Raw genomic sequence first — 22577 nt, 5'->3', positions numbered from 1 at the left:
GAGCTGCAGGATGTTCCTCCGCGCGTGCCGTGACGCAGGCTGGCTGAGTGCCTGAGAGGTGTGCTGGGCTGGTCTCAGGTGTACCCGGCTAGGCGAAGGGCGAGAATCGGCCAGTGGTGGGCAGGGTCGTGCCGAGGGGGTAGCGGCGGCGGGGGCCGTGGTTAAGGTGTCCACCGCTCACTGCCCGGCCACGGTCGTGCCCGAGGCGCTCAGGCATGCCGCCCCTCCTTGTGGCCCCGTGTGCTGAGGGCGGTCCCGCGGCGGCGGCATAAATATCCCGCCCTGACTGATTACAGAGCGAGGCACCTTGATGCGGGGTTCCCGGCCCAGCGTGTCATCACGGCGCGGGTCGGGGCCAGCTAGGCTTAGCGAGGCTCAGCCGGACCTTGGTGAGGCCAGGGCCGTTCCTCGGGGCCCAGCGTGATCTCCGCGGCTGCCAGAGGGCTTGAAGCAGGAGGCAGGAGGCAGGGCGCTGCTGCCGTGCGGCGTCCCGTGCACGCCGGCAATCGGCGTGTTTATCATCTGCCTGACAGACGGCGTAATTTGCTGATGACAGCGATTAGGTTCACGCGGCGTGCACCATTTCAACTTTAGATGCACGACGTTCGTAAAATAATAATTTGCACGTCCTGTGTGGGTCATAACTAAGTTTGGGGGCGTGAAGGTGTGGCAGAGGCGTCACGCGCACGCCGCCGTATTTAGTGCCCGTCACCGCGGCGCGGGGGTTCCCGAAGTGGCGGAGGGCGTCCCTCCAGGCTGCTGCTGCTGCCGCCTGCCGATGGTGGGAGCGATAGCGGCCTGGCCAATGAGGCTCCATCTGCTGCCACGCCAGCGACATCCAGCCATCACTCAGCCCCGGGCGGCCTCAGCCTCTCTCGGCCTCCCGCTCACCAATTCTCCCGTCAGGCCGCTGACCTGGCCGGCGCGGCGCGGGAAGTCTGTGCCCCTGGGACTGGCAGCTCAGAGGCATTGCGTTCAGCAGCTGAGCACCGTGTACTGGAGTATCTCTCAGCATCTCCCAGCCTCCCTCCCTCCCTCTTGCCGCGCCTCTTAATTTAGCCACTGATACGAACGGGTCCCTATAGGTGCTCTCCACGCCCTCCGCGCCGAGCTGAGGACCGCCATCTGTCCACCCTGTTGCTCCCCGCAGCCACCACCACCATCACCACCAACCGGTAGAAAAGAAGCAGCAGCAGCCTTTGTTTTTTTTTTTTTTTTTTTTTTTTTTTTTTTTTTCCCCGTGATAATTATTTGCGCATGTTTAGTTGTTTTTTATGGTGTTTATTTATTTGTTTATTTATTTATATTATTATATTTGTTGTTGATGCAGGAGGATGAGGGCGGCGTGTGAAGGAGTGGGAGTGGGAGGCTCTCGTGGGGCGGCGGAAGGCAATCAGGGCGCGGCGGGTTGGTGATCGCGGTGATAGCCGTGGTCGGTGTTGAAACGCGATATTGAGCGGGATGTGGAGTGGCGTTGTCACATAATATCGCGGGAGCGCCGCGTATCATCTGTCACCGGCCTCCCCTCCCTCGAGAGTATTGCATCTCAATTATTGGCGTGGGGAACCTGTCGCAGCTAACTCGTTGACTCGAGAGGGAGAGAAAGGGGGAAAGGGCGCGGCGCCGCCATACGGGTAAGCACTCCAGCGGCCCTCACGCCCCGCACACACTCAACTGTTCTCACACTCGCCGTGTTGTCTCGCTGGTGTGTTGCTGGTGTGTGGTGGGAGAGCCCATGACCACCGGTGACGCCGATTCCTCCACCATGGCGTTAGGCAGGCCGGCAGGCAGGCTAGCAGGTGTTGCTTGCGTGGTGCAGGGCGCGCCCTTACCTGCTGCTGTACGTACTTATCTGTGAAACACACACACACACACACACACACACACACACACACACACACACACACACACACACACACACACACACACACACACACACACACACACACCTGCATATCTCAGTGCCGCCATGGTCGGGTACAATCTGGCCAATCGTCAAGTTGGTCCCGTGCAAGAGTTATTCTTACGAGCAACAATAACACTCAATGGAGGCTGCGGGGGCCATGCTGGCGTTGTGAAAGTCTGCTGCTGCTGCTTCTGCTGAGAATGTCTGTTATGATGATGATGATGATGATGATGATGATGATGATGATGATGATGATGATGATACCGCCAGTGCCGAGGGAATGAGTTTCATGAGTGTCCGCGCAGCGCATCAACCGCTGTGCATCACCAGTCCCCGCGTGTGTGGCGCCCAGCGCCGTGCCTGTGGTCCAGCCGTCACGCGGGCATCATCTGTCTCTCAATAGGAAAAGTCATCGATTTTCTCCCTCAACTTGAGGTCAGGCGACGCCGTGCCCTGTGTGGGGGCGCAGCGGTGCAGAATAGTACCCGAGGCCAGCACGGCGAAGTTCCGCCCCCCGCCACAGCCCAGCACGCTAAGGGAAGGGAATCCAGCTGTGTTCCTCTCCCCAGGCCTCCCAGCACGAGGCGGGGCGCGGCCTTCGGGGCAGATGTTGCGGTGCGAAGACTTACTCGTAGGGTGGGCGTGATGGGTGTGGGTGTGGTGGAGGTGTACCAGTCTTTGGATGACTGAATAGGGTGTGTGTGTGTGTGTGTGTGTGTGTGTGTGTGTGTGTGTGTGTGTGTGTGTGTGTGTGTGTGTGTGTGTGTGTGATTCACCTACGGTCGTCTGCTGGTCACCCAGCCAGCCGTTCCCCTACGAAAAGAGCTCAGAGCTCATAGTGACCGATCTTCGGGTAGGACTGAGACCAATGACACACCATACACCGAGACAGCGAGGTCACAACACCTCGGGTTACATCCCGTACCTACTTGCTACTAGGTGAACAGGGGCTACACATTAAGAGGCTCGCCCATTTGCCTCGCCGTGTGTGTGTGTGCGTGCGCGCGTGTGTGTGCCTGTGCGCGTGCACTCCTCCAAGATAGAGGAATCCCAGGCGAGTGTTTCCTGCATAACCACAGTATCCCCTTTCTCTCTTTCAGGTGCACGGACGAGTACGTCGGGGAGTACTGCCAGCACCTCAACCCGTGCCGCAACGGCCCCGGGGCTCGCTGCCAGAACGGCGGCACCTGCAAGGCCGTGCTCTCGGTGTCCGGTCCCAGCCCCAAGTTTGAATGCATCTGTCCCGTGGGATATCGGGCGTCGCTGTGCGAGATCGCAGTGGCCAACGCCTGTGACTCCGACCCGTGCCTCAACGGCGCCACCTGCCAGCTGGTAACCCTCGACACCTACCGCTGCCAGTGCCCCTCGGGCTACCGCGGCGAGCATTGCGAGAAGGTGGACCACTGCGCCTCCAAGCCGTGCCGCAACGGCGCCACCTGCCAGTCCACAGGCTCTACCTTCAGCTGCACCTGCCCGCCAGGCTTCACCGGCACCACCTGCACCACCGACGTGGACGAGTGTCGCGACAAGCCCTGTCGACGAGGCACCTGCAGCAACACCTTCGGCTCCTACACGTGAGTGTTGCCCGCTTTGTGTGTGTGTGTGTGTGTGAGAGAGAGAGAGAGAGAGAGAGAGAGAGAGAGAGAGAGAGAGAGAGAGAGAGAGAGAGAGAGAGAGAGAGAGAGAGAGAATGTTCATGTCAGTAAGGTCTAGGTGTCTTCTTCGCCGCTGACTGTTGGTTGGCAAGACCTTTAGGTGGCCCTCGTAAAGGACGACCATAGTGTGTGTGTGTGTGTGTATGAGAGAGAGAGAGAGAGAGAGAGAGAGAGAGGAGAGAGAGAGAGAGAGAGAGAGAGAGAGAGAGGAGAGAGAGAGAGAGAGAGAGAGATATGGCTGAGGCTGCCAGCCCTGATCACTAATGAGGTGTTGCATTGATTACATTCCAGGTGCAACTGTGAGGTGGGCTACACTGGCGCCAACTGTGAGAGGTCAGTACGTGCCGTGCGAACCGTCGCCGTGCCACAATGGCGGCACCTGTGTAGCGCGGGACGCCTTCTCCTACAACTGCCGCTGCCCGTCCGGTGAGTGACACACACACACACACACACACACACACATCATGGGACCAAATCACATTGCCGTAGTTCCTTGCATCACAGAGTACCACTTTTCCCTCCACTCAGACTTACTTCCCGATGACTCCAACCCACTCACCAACCACCCATTCACCCTCGCACCCATTCACCCACTCACCCACCATTCATTCACTCATCCATTCACCCACTCGCCCACACACCCATCATACTCAGGCACCCAGTCTTGTGGCAGCCGGCACGAGGAACATGACCGCGGAAGAACTTGAAAATTAGATTCAGAGGGACTCCTTGCCCTGCCCCCCCTTCTCTGCTATACTTAAAAAAATGTATTAAATAAGATAGAAGTCAATAAGAAATAGATTACTTAATGATGACGTGGACACACATGTAATTGTAAACATTTCTTTAAACGACACCACTTTGGTAATGCTGACAGATTTCACCGCGTTCCTGCTGCTGCCTCGACGATGTGTTACTCTGCTGTCTCTGGCGCATTTTTGTGTTGTGTGTCCCATATTTTTCTCATGTCCCTATGCTATGTAACAACCCTCGTGCACGGTGAGGCGAGGCAGGGCAGGGTGAGGCGTGGGCAGTGGGTCAGTTGGTCAGTGTTTGCAACGTCTCGTGTTCTTGGAGCGGCACCGGTGTGGCGTCAAGGTCAAACATAATCACTATTGTGCTTACTATGGGAAGTTATTGTGAGCCTCGCGGAATATCTTCCTTCACCTCTCCTTGCTTTATGCAGAGACCTTTGTGGCTGTTGTGTGCTTGCCTAACTATGGATTTACGCATCCGTGATGCACGAGAGGGGTGGTGGTGGGGGGGAACCATAAGTAATATTAGTAGAGCGCCAGGGCGGTCCGGCAGCAGGGTAGAGTTCGGGGTGGGGAGGGGTGCAGTACTGGCGGCTGGAGTGTGGCGCCGCGACGAGGTGGCGACAAACGAGGAGGACGTGTGGCAGTGGGGCAGGACGCGTGGCAGGCTGGGGAGCAGCGCGCGTCACCACTCACCAGGGCACAGTGCCTGGCCGCCACTCGGGGTGCCGCGTGGCGTCAACGAGGCACCGGGGGTCGGGGAGGGGATAGCGGTGTACTGGTCCGTTTAGCGGCCCGTTGGGGCCCGGCGACCCCTGACCTTTGGCCAGCCTCCACGGCGTCACGACCTGTGGCGGGGGTCGGGCAGACTCGCTGGGTTTTTGTGAGGGGAAAGTGAAGCTGTATTGAATCTCGGCCATTGCTTGTAGCGTCGGCGGGGAGGACGGGGCGGGGGACTGGAGAGCGCCTTCCTGCCCGGGGCTGAGGGGCGGCCCCAGACCACATTAAAGCACCGGGACCCCGCGCCGTAAAGACCTGCCCCCAACTCCTCATACCCCCGCCCCCTCACCTGCATGGGCCCCGTCCCCCCCCCCCCCCCTTTCATTAGTCCACAGACGTTCCCGCACCTTGACTGTCGCCACCTCAACCTTTTTCCTGGGTGATATGATTCTCTCTCTCTCTCTCTCTCTCTCTCTCTCTCTCTCTCTCTCTCTCTCTCTCTCTCTCTCTCTCTCTCTCTCTCTCTCTCTCTCTCTCTCTCTCTCTCTCTCTCTCTCTCTCTCTCTCTCTCTCTCACACACACACACACACACACACACACACACACACACACACACACACACACACACACACACGGGGGCGGGGCGGGGCGGGGCGCCATCTGGGTGGTGGTGTGGGAGCGTTCCCACGAGGTGCTCCCCAGCCCATCAGAGGGGTGAGCGCGCCCCTGCCTTCCTCTCCCGCCCCTCGCATCCCCTCACCTCACCCCTAATTGAGACCGCAGCAGTGCCCCAGTCTTATCCTGCGTGACGCCACGCCACCCCCTTGATGCAACCCACCATGACACCTGTTCGCTGCCCCTCCACAGCTGTTCTCGCCTCCTTCGTCCCGGTGCCCCTTGCCCCTTCATCCCGCAACACGTGTCGTCACCTCATCCTTTGACTCACCACCCTCATCACCTGCGTCGTCCGTGAAATGTTACTTGCTTTCCTTAATGACAATAGCGGCAGCACATCAGAACGTAACAAAACAAGGGAAGTTGCAAGAAATCACCAGGCCTGCACGTGGCAGTCCCTGTATGGAACACACCTAGTTATTTCTACCTATCATCCCCATCCATAAATTTGTCTAATCTTCACATCGTCTTGGTGCAGCACACCCGGACACGCCCCTCGCCTCCTGCACCACCTGCCAGCACTACCTCCCTTGCCTGACCTCTTAGCTTGTCTATTCCTTGCCCATAGAGTCCCTGGTGTTCCTTGGAATACACCACTAACTACTCTCATTGGTTTGCAGGATTCAAAGGCAGGAACTGCGAGATCAACATTAACGATTGCGAGAAGCACATGTGCCAGAACGGCGCGACGTGCGTAGACGGCGTCAACACGTACACGTGCGCGTGTCCGCCAACATTTACTGGGCCGTACTGCACCGAGGACGTGGATGAGTGTGCTGTGCGCCCCACCATTTGCAAGGTGAGTCCTTCCCCAGCCCAGGACGTCTCAGTGTCCCCTCACACTGCGCACCATCTTAGGGCCACGGGAAGCCTGGTTCGTGTTAAACATTAATTAGTTTTAATTGGTCCACAAATTATGTAAGAGAGGATGTTCGGGACCTGTGTCAAGATGAATTAATGCAATGAATTTTCCATAAAAAACCGAGCAGTAGTCAAGTGTTGTATATACTGACGCCTCTGCAGAACGGCGCCACATGCACCAACACGGTGGGCGGCTTCTCCTGCATCTGTGTGAACGGCTGGACAGGCGAGGTGTGCTCAGAGAACATCGACGACTGTACGGCCTCGGCTTGCTTCAACGGCGCCACCTGCATCGACCGCGTGGGCTCCTACTTATGCCAGTGCACGCCGGGGAAGGTAAGCACGAGTCAGGCGTGGTGGTGCTCCTGAGCTGTCATGAAGACTGATTGTCATTAATTGATGACAGTGTTCCTTGGCGCGTCTTGATTCCTTGCTGTCGCCACAGACTGGGCTGCTGTGCCACCTGGATGATGCCTGTGCCAGCAACCCTTGCCACCGCGGCTCCTTGTGTGACACCTCGCCCACCGACGGCGGGTACATCTGCACGTGCCCGCCAGGCTACAAGGGCGTCGACTGCACGCAAGACATTGACGAGTGCCAGGAGGGCCTGCCCTGCGAGCACAACGGCACCTGCGTCAACACTCCGGGCTCCTTTAGGTGAGGCGCCTGCCGTGTCTCGTCAGGCACCAGTGCCATACATCATAACACTTGTGTCTTGCTCCTTGTGTCTCCTCAGCTCTAAGACGCTCGCTGCTGCAGTGCCTAACGCCCCTTTTCCCCATGCAGGTGTAACTGCTCCAAGGGCTTCACGGGGCCGCGCTGCGAGATCAACATCAATGAGTGCGAGAGCAACCCGTGCCACAACCAGGGCACATGCCTGGACGAGCGCGGCGCCTTCCGCTGTGTGTGCATGCCAGGTAAGTCCCATGGTCCCTCACTCATGTCTGTCTCATCTGCACCTCCTTGTCGCGGGAACTGTTGCATCCTCCCACTTGTCATGTCAGGACGCTCCTCCCTGTACCGCCTCTCATGCCTCCCCTATCTGTTGGCGGCGGGGCTGAGTCTGGGCGGCACGGTACTGCACGATCACCCTGTACAACCTTCCAATGGGCCGTGCTTCCAACTAGGCGACCTCGGCACCTTTGTGTGTTTGTGTGTGTGTGTTTCAGAGAGAGAGATTGGGAGGGCCGTGGTAGAAGGGAAGGAAAGGGAAGGGGAGTGAGTGGGTATGCTGGCACAGGACCGGTTAGGGAGTGTACTGTTTGAAAAAGAAAAAAAAAGCAAAGTTGAAAGTTTTTTCTTACATCATGAGTCTCTTAATTACGCAAACTTTGCTTTGTTTCACGAGGAGAGCGAGCCCCGCGTGACGCACCGTGGGGAGCTTGGCTAGAAGTGAGCTGAGAACTTGAGAAGTGATTGCTGGAAAGGGTTTTCATGAGAGAGAGGGGGGGGATTAATGTAGTTGATGTTATAAAAATTGAGTCACACTGAGTACACAAGGAGTATACGAGAGAGAGAGAGAGAGAGAGAGAGAGAGAGAGAGAGAGAGAGAGAGAGAGAGAGAGAGAGAGAGAGAGAGAGAGAGAGAGAGAGAGAGAGAGAGAGAGAAGCCGTGTTGCCGTGGATGAGGCGGGGCAGCTCGTGACTCCTGCTCTGCCTCTCCCTTCTCTCTCCCTCTTTCTTTCTTCCTTCCTTCCTTTACCACAATTCCAAAGTTACCATGGAGAAAGGAGTGGATGGAAGGGAAGAGTCTAGCTGAGATGTGAACAGCTGGACAGCGCCATTAGTCTCCCTGGACCTTCTGCCCGATGCCCCTCGAGTGTGTCTTGAGTGTGCCCAGTGCCCAGGGGCGCCTGGGCACTGGGCAGGGCGAGTAGCTGTCTGGTGAATGGGAGTGAATGAGCGGGGGAGGCGCAGCGGGGAATCTGGTGTGTGTGTGTGTGTGTGTGTTGGCGTAGTGAAGATGAGGCTGCCAGGCGTGCCAACACCCCCGTGGCGCTTCCAGTGTCCATTCCGACCTTGCTTTTACTCCGCGTCCCAAGCCAACCAAGCACGAGCGTCCGCTCACCCTCACCCTCACCCGCCCCTTCCCGCCCCGCCCCGCGCCCCTCATGACCCTGCCCCGCGGACTGCCAACTAACTGTCCTGCTAGATAGCATTAGTGTGGCAGTCACGAAGCAGCTTGTAGGCTTTAATTTGGCTCAATTGGGAAAGCAGGGTGATGGGGAGCCTGGTCTGTGTGGGGAGTGCAGCCGTGTCCTCGTGGTCCTGGGCGGCGCGGGAGGAGGAAGGGGCACGCTGCTGTCAAACAAGGGTGCAGGCAGCGGTCCTCGGCAGGGTAAGGGAAAGAGAGGGAGGGAGAGAGCCTTATTTCAGATATCGTAGAAATGTAATTATTCTTGAAAGGAAGCTGAATATCCAGAGGAAGTGAGTACTGTGTGAGGCATTTACGGGTAGTGTGGAGGCGCGGAGTGTTGCAGTGTGTGGCATCGAGCGGCGGGCACGACGCATCAGGTGGCTTACAGACTCCGGGAGTTCCTTTGTTCGCCCTCAGAGTTCACGGCTTGCGGCGCCACTGACCTTTATTGGCGATTCTCACTTCCCTTGCTGAATTGACTCATCCTATAGAGGCAATGGGAACTGGAGACTTTCAGATAGCCCTAGGATCAGCAGGCGGGATTTAATAAACAATAAAGACGAAGCGGCATCAGCGGTAACCCCGCGGCCACACTTTCTCAGGCTCACGACCCCGTCCCAGCGGCGCGCGTCATTAAGGGCACCTTCCGCTGCTCATCTTGCGCGACATCCGCCCTTATTGGCCTGCGCATCACGGCCACTCGGAACAGTATGAGAATGGTTTCTTGTTTACCAACGCCTCGGGTCTTGCTGATATGATTATTGAGGGAGAATGGGTGAGCCTCGCAGGCCTGAACATCCGGTGTCATCAGGCTGCTCCATCAGGCAGGTAAAGGCACGGCGAGGTGGGAAGGTGGGAGTCAGGCTGCTGTTCTCAGACTCGCCTTGAAAAGTTGGTACTCCCTTCCATGACGTCACGGTATTCCTGTCGCTGTCATTGCTCCATCTTGGGACGCAGCACAGGAAGAGGAAATATGAGACTGGTACCCATTATGAGCGTCGTATTATTGCGCTAATTGAGACAGACGCAGAGGGAGTATCAGTACAGTAGACTGCAGGGCGGAACGGGAGGGTTTGTGGAGCCACATGCGACACCGTGAGTACTCGGGAACAGTGGCTACGTAATAAATGTTTGATGCTCAGCACGTCCAGGGAGGGAAGTGGCCAGTCTAGGGTTAAAGTAATGCTGACGACGGTGAATGCAATGAGTTGGCAGCGTGGCGATGGAAATGGGTCAGTGGCGGCGAGCCTCCTTTGTGGCAGCTGTTGTGGCGTGCCGTGCCTCGCCGTGCCCCAGGTGCACATCAAGGCGAGCTGCGGCCACCGCCAGGCGCTTCTTCAGATATACACACGAGTTGATTTAAAAAAAATAAATAAATAATAATAATAGATTTAATAGTAATAATAATAAGTGCGATGATGGTAACAATAGTAATAATAATAATAATAATAATAATAATAATAACAATAATAATAATAATAATAATAATAACTAAAACAGTAATTAAAAAATAAAAATAGTATCTACTACTTCAAGTGGTAAAAGACATTTGCTTAAGCTTACCATATGACACTGGCAGCCTCAGCCTTGTGTGTTAAAGCCACATGTTGAGAGCTAGTAAGATATCAAATTTTGCTTCTACTGTATACCAAAACTAAGCCAGCAAACTCTCTTTGTTCTCATTTCTTTTTTAGGGATAGCATAAGAACACACTCTCTCTCTCTCTCTCTCTCTCTCTCTCTCTCTCTCTCTCTCTCTCTCTCTCTCTCTCTCTCTCTCTCTCTCTCTCTCTCTCTCTCTCTCTCTCTCTCTCTCTCTCTCTCTCTAGCCCTTTTGACATGTAAAATAAATAATAGATAAATCTTAAAAGGGATTTGTAGCTTTGTATGTGTGCATTTACCATATTTTCTGCTGACCACTAACTCTCCAATACTGAAAAGAAAAAATAGCAACAAGTATAGGTAATTTTTGCACCTGTATTGCAATTTTTACTAAGAAAAGTGTCAATAGATGTAAGTATTCTTTGTGTCTGTATTGGACCTTCCACTGCCCGGCCTTCATGTACTAGTGGGTAACCAAAGGCTCCTTCCCGCAGGCTACACTGGCCAGCACTGCGAGGAGGACGTGGATGAGTGTGCTTCCCACCCATGCTACAACAACGGAGTGTGCAGTGACCTCATCAATGAGTACCGATGCAGTTGTACTCAGGGCTTTACCGGCCGCCAGTGTCACATCAACATCGACGACTGTGCGTCAGAGCCTTGCCAGCATGGGGGAACCTGCATTGACAGAGTTGCTGGCTACAGTTGTCGCTGCCCACCAGGCTTTACAGGCAGGAACTGTGAAACCAACATTGATGACTGCCTCTCCTCTCCCTGCCGTCAAGGAACTTGCATTGACGGGAACAACTCCTTCAATTGTATGTGTCACCCAGGCTACACAGGCCTCCTGTGTCAGACGGAAATTGACGAGTGCAGCTCCTCTCCATGTCAGCACAAGGGGACGTGCAAGAACCTCATCAATGGCTACAAATGTGACTGTCCCAACGGCACAGCTGGAGTTAACTGCGAGCACAACATTAACGAGTGCTTCAGCAACCCCTGCCGCAATGGTGCCAAGTGCAAGGATGGCATCAATGAGTACAGCTGTGAGTGTGAGCTGGGCTACACCGGCAGGCACTGCGAGACCAACATTGATGACTGCCTGTCCCAGCCATGCGCCAATGGAGGGCGGTGCATTGACATGGTCAATGGGTTCCGCTGCCAGTGCCCATCTGGTTACTACGATGCTCGCTGCCTCTCCAACGTGAACGAGTGTGCTAGCGACCCCTGCCTAAATGGGGGTACCTGCTATGATGACGTCAACAGGTTCAATTGCAAGTGTCCGCCAGGGTTCACCGGCCACCGCTGTGAACATGAGATTGACGAGTGTCAGTCCAACCCATGCCAGCATGGCGGCACCTGCCGTGACTCCCTCAACATGTACACCTGCTCGTGTCCCCCTGGCTACTCCGGCCGCAACTGTGAGGTGAACATTGATGACTGCCAGAGTCGTCCCTGCAGGAATGGTGGCACTTGCATCGACTTGGTGAACTCTTACAAGTGTGTGTGTGAGCTCCCCCACACTGGGAAGAACTGTGAGGTGCGCATGGACCCGTGCTCCCCAAACAAGTGCCGGCATGATGCCCGCTGCATGCCCACTGCCAACTTTGTGGACTTCACCTGCGAGTGCAACTTGGGCTACACAGGCCGCCTCTGCGACGAGGACATCAATGAATGCAACGTGTCTCCGTCTCCCTGCAAGAATGGTGCTACCTGTCGCAACACCAACGGCTCCTACTCCTGTGACTGTGCTGTGGGTTATGAGGGACGGGAGTGCACCATCAACACCAATGACTGTGCCCCGCAGCCCTGCCTCAATGGTGGCACCTGCCTGGATGGCATTGGGGAATACACCTGCCTGTGTGTTGATGGCTTTGGTGGCACCAACTGTGAACACGACCTCAATGAATGTGACTCAAATCCCTGCCAGAACAACGCCACTTGCAATGACTATGTCAACTCCTACACCTGCACGTGTCGCCTCGGGTTTTCCGGAACAAATTGTGAAATTAACGATGAAGATTGCACGCCGACATCCTGCATGAACAACGGAAGTTGCATCGACGGCATCAACAACTACACCTGTGAGTGCATGACAGGCTTCACCGGCTCCCACTGCCAGCACCGCATCAACGAGTGCCACTCTAACCCATGCAAGAATGGTGGCACCTGCAGTGACCACGACGGCTTCTTCACCTGCCACTGTCAGTACGGCTACACTGGGGAGCAGTGTGAAAACCTGGTGGACTGGTGCACCCCCACCCCCTGCTTCAACAATGGTGTGTGCAAGCAGACTAAGAACCGCTACAAGTGCGTGTGTCCACTGGGGTGGACTGGCCTACTGTGTGATGTGGAGATGGTGTCCTGTGCCACTGCGGCCGCCAGCAAGGATGTGAGTCCATCAGAACTGTGCCTCCACGATGGCAAGTGCCACGACATTGGCAACACCCACCGCTGTGAGTGTGCCCCAGGATACACGGGCTCCTACTGCCAGCATGAGATACAGGAGTGTGACTCCCAGCCATGCATGAATGGTGCCACCTGCAATGACCATGTGGGCACATACTCCTGCACCTGCCGGCCAGGCTTCCAGGGCCTGGACTGTGAGTACAATGTTGATGACTGTAAGCCAAACAACCCCTGCCAGAATGGGGGAGTCTGCCACGACCAAGTGAATGGTTTCCAGTGTTCCTGTCCCCATGGAACTCTTGGGAAGCTGTGCGAGATCAACACCAACGACTGCTACGAGGGAGCCTGTCACAACGGTGGGACTTGTGTGGACAAGGTTGGCGGGTTTGAGTGCGTCTGTAAGCCGGGCTACGTGGGCACCAGGTGTGAAGGGGATGTGAACGAGTGCCTGTCGTCCCCCTGCGTGCCTGAGGGCACTGCCGACTGCATCCAGCTGGTCAATGACTACCGCTGCAACTGCAAGCTGGGCTACATGGGCCGACACTGTGAGAGTAAGAGGGACTTCTGTGCAGAGGCGCCCTGCCAGAATGGAGGAGTCTGCAACAATAATGACGTGGACTACTCATGTCACTGCCCTGATGGATTCACAGGAAAGTCTTGCGAGTTCCCAAGCGACAACTGCGCCTCCAACCCATGTCGTCCAGGGGAGATCTGCCGCCCCTATGAGCGTGGCGCCGAGTGCATCCCGCAGGAGGAAAAGGTCACCTCTTGCAGCCCCAACCCATGTCTGCATGGTGGCAGCTGTATAGACATGATGACATGCAACTGTCCCCCAACCTGGAATGGCAAGAAGTGCGAAGTGCACGACCCAACCTTCACAGGTGGCATTGGCAGGCAGGTCATCACCTTCATCTCCAACATGTCTCTGGAGAGAGAGAGGTGTGAAATCCATCGCTGTGAAGAAAAGAAGAACAATCACAAGTGTGACAAAGAGTGCGCAACTCCTGCCTGTGACTATGATGGCTACGAGTGCTCCCTGGGTAGGGACCCATGGGGAATGTGTCAGGCTCCAATAAACTGTGTGGCAGTCTTTGGAGATGGAATTTGTAACACTGAATGCAATAACAGTGAGTGTCTCTTTGATGGCATGGACTGCAAGAAGCCTTTGAACTCCTGCAACCCAATTTATGATGCTTACTGCCAGACCAACTATGGCAACGGCCATTGTGATCAAGGCTGCAACACCGAGGAGTGTGGCTGGGATGGACTGGACTGCGAAATGGAGCCGCCCTCCATACTGCAGGAAGGACTCCAGATTGTGGTGGAGACTGACAAGGCCAGCTTCATGATGGTGAAGAAAGCTTTCACACGTACCCTGAGCACTGAGTTGCGGGCGCATCTATCCATCAAGCTGGGCAAGTCTGGTGAGGAGATGATCTATACCTACAACAGGGATGGCATCCAGGGCCTGCTGGTGTACTTCGACATTGACACCCGGCGCTGCGAAAGGGAAAACCAGTGCCTGGGAACTGTCACTGACATGGCAAACTTTCTGGCAGCCAACCATCTGCGTCTGAAGAGTTTCCATGATGTGCCCATTGCCAGGGTGTACGAGGACAGGCCCCTGGATACCACGCCTGGCTATGCTTATGTTATTGTTGGCATTGTCTTCACCATGGTGCTGGTGGGCATCATTTTCATGGTCATCACCAATAACCGTAAGCGTGCTCGGGGCATCACCTGGTTCCCTGAGGGCTTCTTCCCCAAGTACACCACAGGGCAGGGCACCGAGCCGGCCCGCAGAAAGCCAGATGGCCAGGAGATGCGCAGCTTTAGCAAAGGGGCCTCCATGCACCATCTGGCTGACCTGGCTGACGGGGAGGGTCCGGGCCCACCCATGGCCATCCCAGGACCAATGGCTGATTGGTCCGATGATGACAGCGAACACCCACCCACCAAGAGGTCAAGGCACGAGGCGGGCTACTCAGACCAGACACACCTCACCGACTATGACGACGCCAATGACCCACGTGTGTGGACGCAGCAGCATCTGGACGCCGCCGACATTAAGAACCCAGACCTCCTCGCCCTCACTCCGCCGCAGACCGAGCCAGAGGACCAACGGGGCCTGGCTGGTGAGGTGGATCCCAAGGGACCCATGGGCTTGACGCCACTCATGATTGCCTCCTTCCGTGGTGGTGGCCTAGAGAGCCACACAGATGAGGATGACAAGGATGGGTCGGCAGCGGTGATCCAAGAGCTGATAGAGCAGGGCGCCAAGCTCAATGCCAAGATGGACCGCACCGGAGAAACTTCCCTTCACCTAGCTGCCAGGTGAGTGCTCCTTCCTGTGCAACACATAACTGTGGTGTTTAGCATAAGATCTGACTAGCAGTGTCTCCTCTTCTTATTAGTTTTCATGAAAGATTTATATTTATGTTCTCATTACAACATTTTGCACCATGACAGTCATTATGACAAATTGTGTAGCAGTAAGTACCTTAATTCTCCTCAATCCATAGTTGCTCCTCATTTTTCTGGTTGTAAGTAAGCATCAAGTGGAAATGGCCCCTTGTGGAGAAAAACTGAAAAGGGATCCTCACACACATTCAGACCTTAATAATCCAGTGATTATATTCTAGGTATGCCAGAGCTGACGCAGCCAAGCGCCTGCTGGATGCCAAGGCCGATGCCAACGCCCAGGATGCCACTGGCCGCACGCCACTACATGCTGCTGTGGCTGCTGATGCCCAGGGAGTGTTCCAGGTAGGTGTTGGCACCAGGTAGATACACCTACACATAGTATAATTCAAACTTATGAGGACAGTTCCTGTGTTTCCTCAGTGTTGTGCTAACAGCTTGTTGTCAGCCATTGGTGATGTGCATGAATGATGCCAATCATCCAGTGTGTGTGTGTGTGTGTGTGTGTGTGTGTGTGTGTGTGTGTGTGTGTGTGTGTGTGAAGTAGGCTTGTCTGAGGCTAGCCAGCAGTATTTGATGGTACACTGTTTTGCATTTGTCTTGTTAATAATGGCCAGTTTTTTTTTTTTTTTCAAATCTTGCATGGTGATTATTGGAGATGTTATTGCAGAGCTGTTGCTGTAGAAGTAGCCATCAAGCAGCGGCATTAGCCCAGTGACTGCTGTGGCTTTACATGAAACATATTTCATTGTTGTGGTGCAAATTGAATGGAATTTTGAAAGATGCCATTGGCAACAAAAGAAGTGCTTGAGAAACTCAAATTTTTCAGTTTCTGTAGTTTTATATTTTACAGTAAAATTCTAGAATTATTTAGATGAAGGAACAAGTAATGTGATTTCCAAGCTGCTGGGGTCCATTATTGTCTCTACTTTCTATTCCATTTTTTTTTTGATGAGCCAGCTTGCATCACCAGCAGGTCTAAAAGTGACACATGACAACATTTTTTGCCCACAGATCCTCCTGAGGAACCGATCCACCGACCTGAATGCCAAGATGAATGATGGCACTACGCCACTCATCCTGTCAGCGCGGCTTGCCATCGAGGGAATGGTGGAGGACCTTATCAATGCTGATGCTGACATTAATGCTGCCGATGACTTGGGCAAGACAGCACTGCACTGGGCGGCCTCTGTCAACAATGTGGAGGCAGTACAGATCTTACTGGCCCATGGAGCAAACAGGGACGCTCAGAACAACAGGGTGAGTCTGGTTGTTTATTGTCTCCTCAGAGTAAGTTGTTTTAAAAGTGGTTGAATCAGTACTTCTTGAATACGTTGTATGGAGTGTACAAGTAAGAGTTCTTATTGAAGCTGCCGTGTTTGTTGTCTCATGTTCAACAGTGCTTGCAACAATCCCCAAAATGCCTTCCCTCACAGGACGAGACCCCGCTGTTCCTCGCTGCCCGGGAGGGGAGCTACGAGGCATGTAAGATCCTGCTGGACCACTTTGCCAACCGGGACATCACCGACAACATGGAGCGCCTGCCTGAGGACGTGGCCAATGAACGGCTGCACCACGACATTGTGCGCCTGCTGCGGGAGCACCACCCCCGCTCCCCTCAGATGGCCCAGGTGGTCAATACCTCCCACCTGGTGTCACAGCAGCAGAACCAGCAGGCTGGGAATGTGCTCACCCAGCAGATGACACCGCAGCCAGCACAGCGAACCAACACTCAGCCCAAGGCCAAAGCTCGGCGGCCAAAGTCCTCAGTCATGTCCCTGCCTGGTGGGTCCATCAACACTCCTGTCAGTCCTGATGGCACCGTCTCCATCAAGCGCAGCTCCAGTGTCAAGAAGAAGCGGGAAGCCTCGGGTGTGCCAAGTGTGGACTCACAGACGCAGCTGTCGCCACTGAATTCGACAGGGTCACCACACGGGGTGTTTGAGGCGGCCTCCAGCCCCTTCGAGACGGGGCTGTTTTCTGGTGGCCTGGGGGGTGTCAACCCCCACTTCCCTGAGCTGGGTGTGGCACAGCCACCTCCCTATGAGGAGTCTGTCAAGGCTGCAGCATCCATGAACAACCTGCAGCAGATTGGTGTGCGTGACAACAACCCTTTCAGTTTTGCCAGCCTGATCGAGGGCCACCCCCACCACCAGGGTCATGTGGTGCATCAGCGGCAGCAGTCCATGCCAGCCTCCTTCTCCCCACAGAGCCAGACCACCTCCCCTCCTCACCACATGACTCCCCCTCACTCATCCCCCCAGCACGTCCACTCTCCTCACGCCCAGGGCCATGCCACTTCCCCTGGCAAGATGCGGCCAGCACTGCCCACCTCCCCCACACACATGGCGGCCCTCAGGCATGCCACGGCCACCTCGGGGTTTGAATTTCCGAGCAGCAGTGGGGCTGCATACAGCCTGCCTGGCCAGCAGCAGCAGCAGCAGCAACAGCAGCCCCCCCCTCCCCCTCAGCAACACCAGCTTCAGCAGGCACAGGCTCACCATCAACAGAAACAGCAGCAGCAACAGCAGCAGATGCAGCAGCACCACCAGCACCAAGGCAGCAGTGGATTCTACCCCCACTACCCCACCCCTCCCTCGCAGCACTCAGGGGTGGAGGCCACACCCCAGCACCACCACGGGACAGCACAAGCTGCTCATGATGCCTTCCCCACCCCTTCCCCAGAGTCCCCTGGCCAGTGGTCCTCGGCCTCCCCCCGCAGTCAGAGTGACTGGTCAGAGGGTGTCAGGTCTCCTCTGGGACCCCCTGGCCTACCACCACTACACCCACTCTATCCCAACGCACAGCAGCAGCAGCAACAGCAGCAGCAGCAGCAGCAGCAGCAACAGCAGCAGCAACAACAACAACAACAGCAGCAGCAGCAGCAGCAGCACCAACAGCAGCAACAGCAGGGGCAGCCACAGGGGCCCTTGCAACCTTTAGGATTGCCTTCTCAGGGCTCCATCTATATTTAGACCCTGAAGTTCCCTCGTGCCAATAGTGTTCTAGTGTACAGTGCTGCCCTCGGTGTACAGTGCTGCGTGCACCACACCTGCCTGGGCTGCTTCCTCTCTACCATGTACATAGTGCTAATATTATTTTATTCGTACTTATTGTGCAAGTGAGTACAATCATCCACAGACTTTACTTCTTGTAATTGTAGAAAAGTAAGGCAAGGACCTTCCTGTGTAAGATGAAGACCTTTTTGTGTACAGTGTTCACACAAAACAGTTTGCAATATAGTTGTAGATGTGACGTAGGAGGAGTCTTTCATGGTCGCTCTGTGATAGCTGTGCTCAACACTATTGTCCTGAGCATGAAAGCATGCATTTCCAAATTAAAATAGGAATCTTTTTTGCTTTTCCTGTGCATTCCAAACATACATTTCAGTTTTTAGTGTAGACACCTGGATGACCAGAATGTTGACCAGACGAGACCTTGTGCACACAACTCATCACAGTGACTTGAAGGGAAGTTCGATATCATGACTATGTTGAATGTGATATGTTGTTTAGTGTGTGAAGTTTATAACCATGTCTTTGTTTAATTTGTTTTAAGAATGGACACGTGTAAGTGTAGCACTCTAGAGACCACAGCCCGATCTCTGTAGGGTATTCTGCCGATAGATTTTTATGGGTTCATATCAGTATAAATTAATGAAAATTTTAATAGAAATGACAAAATATTATTTTCTGTATGTATTGAGTATCAATTTAAGACATGAACAAATAAATTTAGCCAAGGGTGCTTTGTTGAGGTGAAGTGCCTGTTGTAAATGACTCATAATTTTTATATATATTTGTAAGCATTTGTTGTATAGAATGTCTGACACGGAGGGTGTGAGGAGACCAGGACCAACCAGCTGTGTCCTCTGTTATGTACAAAACGTATGTGTTCACGTGACGTCCAGCGCTGCACAGCCTCCCTCGGCCGTGCACGCCACTAAAGCTTTCAGTAATTCCTGCTTTTGGTACCATGACATTGACGGTTCATTGTTGTTCTCTCCTAAATGACACACTTGGACATATTCTACTTAATGTTAAGAGGATGTAGTGAGGCTTGAAAACAGCACGGACACGTATACATTTACATACCTATATAGATGTGTTCCACAACCACACCTACACTGAAGAATGTGCCTTTTGCATATGTACATACAGCATAGTTATGATGAACAAGAATCTTATACAGCATACTGTGTTTGCCGGCACTTGGTACAGTCTGTTAGCCACGTCATGACCCAGAGTCTGCATTTTCCTGGCTTTTCATTCCTTGCACGTTTCCACTCCAACACTGCAGGCAATTGTTTTCATCATTGATCTCAGGATGGCTGGGTGGCGGGTGCCTTGGGGCCAGGCACGGCTAACGCAGGATGCCAGAGTGCTCAAGCAAAACATGCAAACCATATCCAAACCCTATTCATTATGTATATTTTCCCTCCACATAGACACTACTGTCCCTTTTCACACACACACACACACACACACACACACACTGACATTTATACCCAAAGGTTTACAAAGAAGGAATTTCCACCTGCATTTATGTTTAAAAGATAACTGTACATCAGACAAAATACTCATTGGTCTTGTACTTCCACATCCTGAACCTCCATATGAGTGGGGTCTTTAGTTTGAGAGTATGAATGTAAGCATTATTTTGTGAGTATGCATGTAAATGAAACATGATTTTTTTAGTGGTGTGTTTCTCTCCATTCCATTATTGTTTAAGTCTGGTTTTGTAGAGTAAGTCATGCATACATCTCTCTCTCTCTCTCTCTGGCTTCTCCAGATTAATTTCTAAGGACAGTGCTGACACCTGAAGCCCTTCACTGCCTTCAGTATTATTTCAGTTCATGTCTGTGGTTACTTGGATGAGGAAACAAGAGGCCAGTTGTTATTAGATTAGTTATTAGGTCCATCTGGTAGGACCAGTGTAGGGGGAGACCGTCTAACCACGTCATTCTTCCATCGCAGGTTTTATTGGTTATTTTCAAGGTGTGCAGGATGTTTGCAATTAACCACAATTAATTTCCTAAAGCAATTTCCTCTTCAGACTCCGCCAGTTTCGATTTTTTTTTAACATAAAAGAATAATTAAAAACAATAAATAAAAATACAAATTTAATAAATAATAAAAGCAGCTACATCAGCCTATAATACAATACCCGATATTTCTTTGGCAAATGTAGGCCATGTGATTATGTAAGAGCAGCGGCGATGAACTTGCCTCGCTGACTTTCTGTACATTGAGGAGGCATTCGTGGTCGTCAGGCCCATTGTCATCCTGGAGTATGGCCCAGAAGAGTCCATGGCCTCTTACTTCGATGGATTCACTGCTTACTCAGCGATCGGAGTGCCCGAGTAGGCCATCTCTCCCGTGAATACTCCCACACTGGGTAAACCCCAGGGTTCATTTCATCTTATGGCACGGGGGTGCTTTATGTTATGCAGATCATTTGGCCCTAGTTTTCCCCAAGCCCAACTGCCACAATTTCGTGCCCGCAGCCTTGGCTACATTACAATAACAAAAAAACACCGTGTCAGCAGGACTCAAGATAAACCTTGACAAATCCAAGTATATAACCTTCGACCTCCGTACTCCTACACGACCACTCCAACTAAGGGACTGCATTCCTTAGCGCACTAGCAGGTATAAGTATCTTAGTATCTGGCCAGACCCCCATCTCACTTTCAAGCCACACGCAAATTGCATCAGATAAAGGACCACAACTCGAGTTAAGGTTCTTCAATACCTCTCAGAGAGGTAGTAGTGCGTCAGTCCAGATTAAGCGATGCGTTTTACATTTCTGTAATACTCTCAGTAATTGACAACAGCGCCATTTGCCTCCTGAGTGTGTCTCACACTCACAAGATCGCTTGAGGTCCCACAGAACGAAGCGACTCGTCATTTAGCTGCTCTGATGTGGACGCGTACTGGCACCATGCGAGCTAAATGCGACTATCTCGCTGTCTTTCATCGTATACTCACTCAGGTATCACTGGCCACCGCGAGACTCTTCAGGACAAGACCAGACACTTCTCTCGCTTCTAAGCGGCTACATGTCTTCCTGCAACCTCCCAATGCCACCCCTGAGAAAGACTGGACACTTACCGTTGCTGATGTAGTTCGAAAGTTTAGGTGGAGGACATAGTTCGGAGCGCCCCTGACCTCCCAGTCTTTGATTACCACCTACCTTTTCCCTGGAGCCCCAAACTCTACACCATCACCTATACTGCACGCCTTCGACAAGTCTGCTAGTTCTGCTCTCGAGAGGAAGGTTTGGCTGAAATAGCTTCACATTCCTCGCCCACTGGCCTGCACTATTTCGCTGATGGGTCAGTTGGTGCTGGAGGAGCAGCAAGGGCGGCCTTCATTTGCAATGATGTGACCTGCTCCTTTCGCCTCTCTGACGAAGCTTCAGCCTTTCAAGCGGTTAGTGGCGACTCTTTAGTGCTCACCACCACGTATGTGATACACGAAACACATTTTTTTTTTTTTTATGTAGGAGTGACACTGGCCAAGGGCAACAAAAATCCAATAGAAAAATATACCCACTGAAATGCCAGTCCCATAAAAGGGTCAAAGCAGTGGTCAAAAATTGATGAATAAGTGTCTTGAAACCTCCCTCTTGAAGGAATTCAAGTCATAGGAAGGTGGAAATACAGAAGCAGGCAGGGAGTTCCAGAGTTTACCAGAGAAAGGGTTGAATGATTGAGAATACTGGTTAACTCTTGCATTAGAGAGGTGGACAGAATAGGGGTGAGAGAAAGAAGAAAGTCTTGTGCAGCGAGGCCGCGGAAGGAGGGGAGGCATGCAGTTAGCAAGATCAGAAGAGCAGTTAGCATGAAAATAGCGGTAAAAGACAGCTAGATATGCAACATTGCGGCGGTGAGAGAGAGGCTGAAGACAGTCAATTAGAGGAGAGGAGTCGATGAGACGAAAAGCTTTTGATTCCAACCTGTCTAGAAGAGCAGTATGAGTGGAACTCCCCCAGACAAGTGAAGCATACTCCATACATGGACGGATAAGGCCCTTGTACAGAGTTAGCAGCTGGGGGGGGGGGGTGAGAAAAACTGGCGGAGACGTCTCAGAACACCTAACTTCATAGAAGCTGTTTTAGCTAGAGATGAGATGTGAAGTTTCCAATTCAGATTATAAGTAAAGGACAGACCGAGGATGTTCAGTGTAGAAGAGGGGGACAGTTGAGTGTCATTGAAGAAGAGGGGATAGTTGTCTGGAAGGTTGTGTCGAGTTGATAGATGGAGGAATTGAGTTTTTGAGGCACTGAACAATACCAAGATTGCTCTGCCCCAATCAGAAATTTTAGAAAGATCAGAAGTCAAGCGTTCTGTGGCTTCCCTGCGTGATATGTTTACCTCCTGAAGGGTTGGACGTCTATGAAAAGACGTGGAAAGGTGCAGGGTGGTATCATCA

The 22577-nt window shown here is 53.2% G+C and overlaps 1 protein-coding gene across 1 annotated transcript in view; it reads left to right on the top strand.

Annotated features, from left to right (window-relative positions):
- Positions 1 to 19837, top strand: part of LOC135108171 (neurogenic locus Notch protein-like) — a 101523-nt gene extending 81686 nt beyond the window's left edge. Inside the window, 11 exon segments of the mRNA XM_064018937.1 lie at positions 3007 to 3480; positions 3853 to 3895; positions 3897 to 3987; positions 6333 to 6511; positions 6736 to 6909; positions 7019 to 7230; positions 7360 to 7490; positions 10806 to 15054; positions 15363 to 15486; positions 16156 to 16401; positions 16578 to 19837. Of these exon segments, the coding sequence (XP_063875007.1) occupies positions 3007 to 3480; positions 3853 to 3895; positions 3897 to 3987; positions 6333 to 6511; positions 6736 to 6909; positions 7019 to 7230; positions 7360 to 7490; positions 10806 to 15054; positions 15363 to 15486; positions 16156 to 16401; positions 16578 to 18116 (7462 nt within the window). The 3' untranslated portion in view covers positions 18117 to 19837.
- Positions 19838 to 22577: the final 2740 nt, after the last annotated feature.

This window comes from Scylla paramamosain, chromosome 16 (genome assembly GCF_035594125.1).
Source record: "Scylla paramamosain isolate STU-SP2022 chromosome 16, ASM3559412v1, whole genome shotgun sequence".
NCBI classification, from domain to species: Eukaryota; Metazoa; Arthropoda; class Malacostraca; order Decapoda; family Portunidae; genus Scylla; species Scylla paramamosain.
This window is presented reverse-complemented; position numbering and strand designations above follow the sequence as displayed.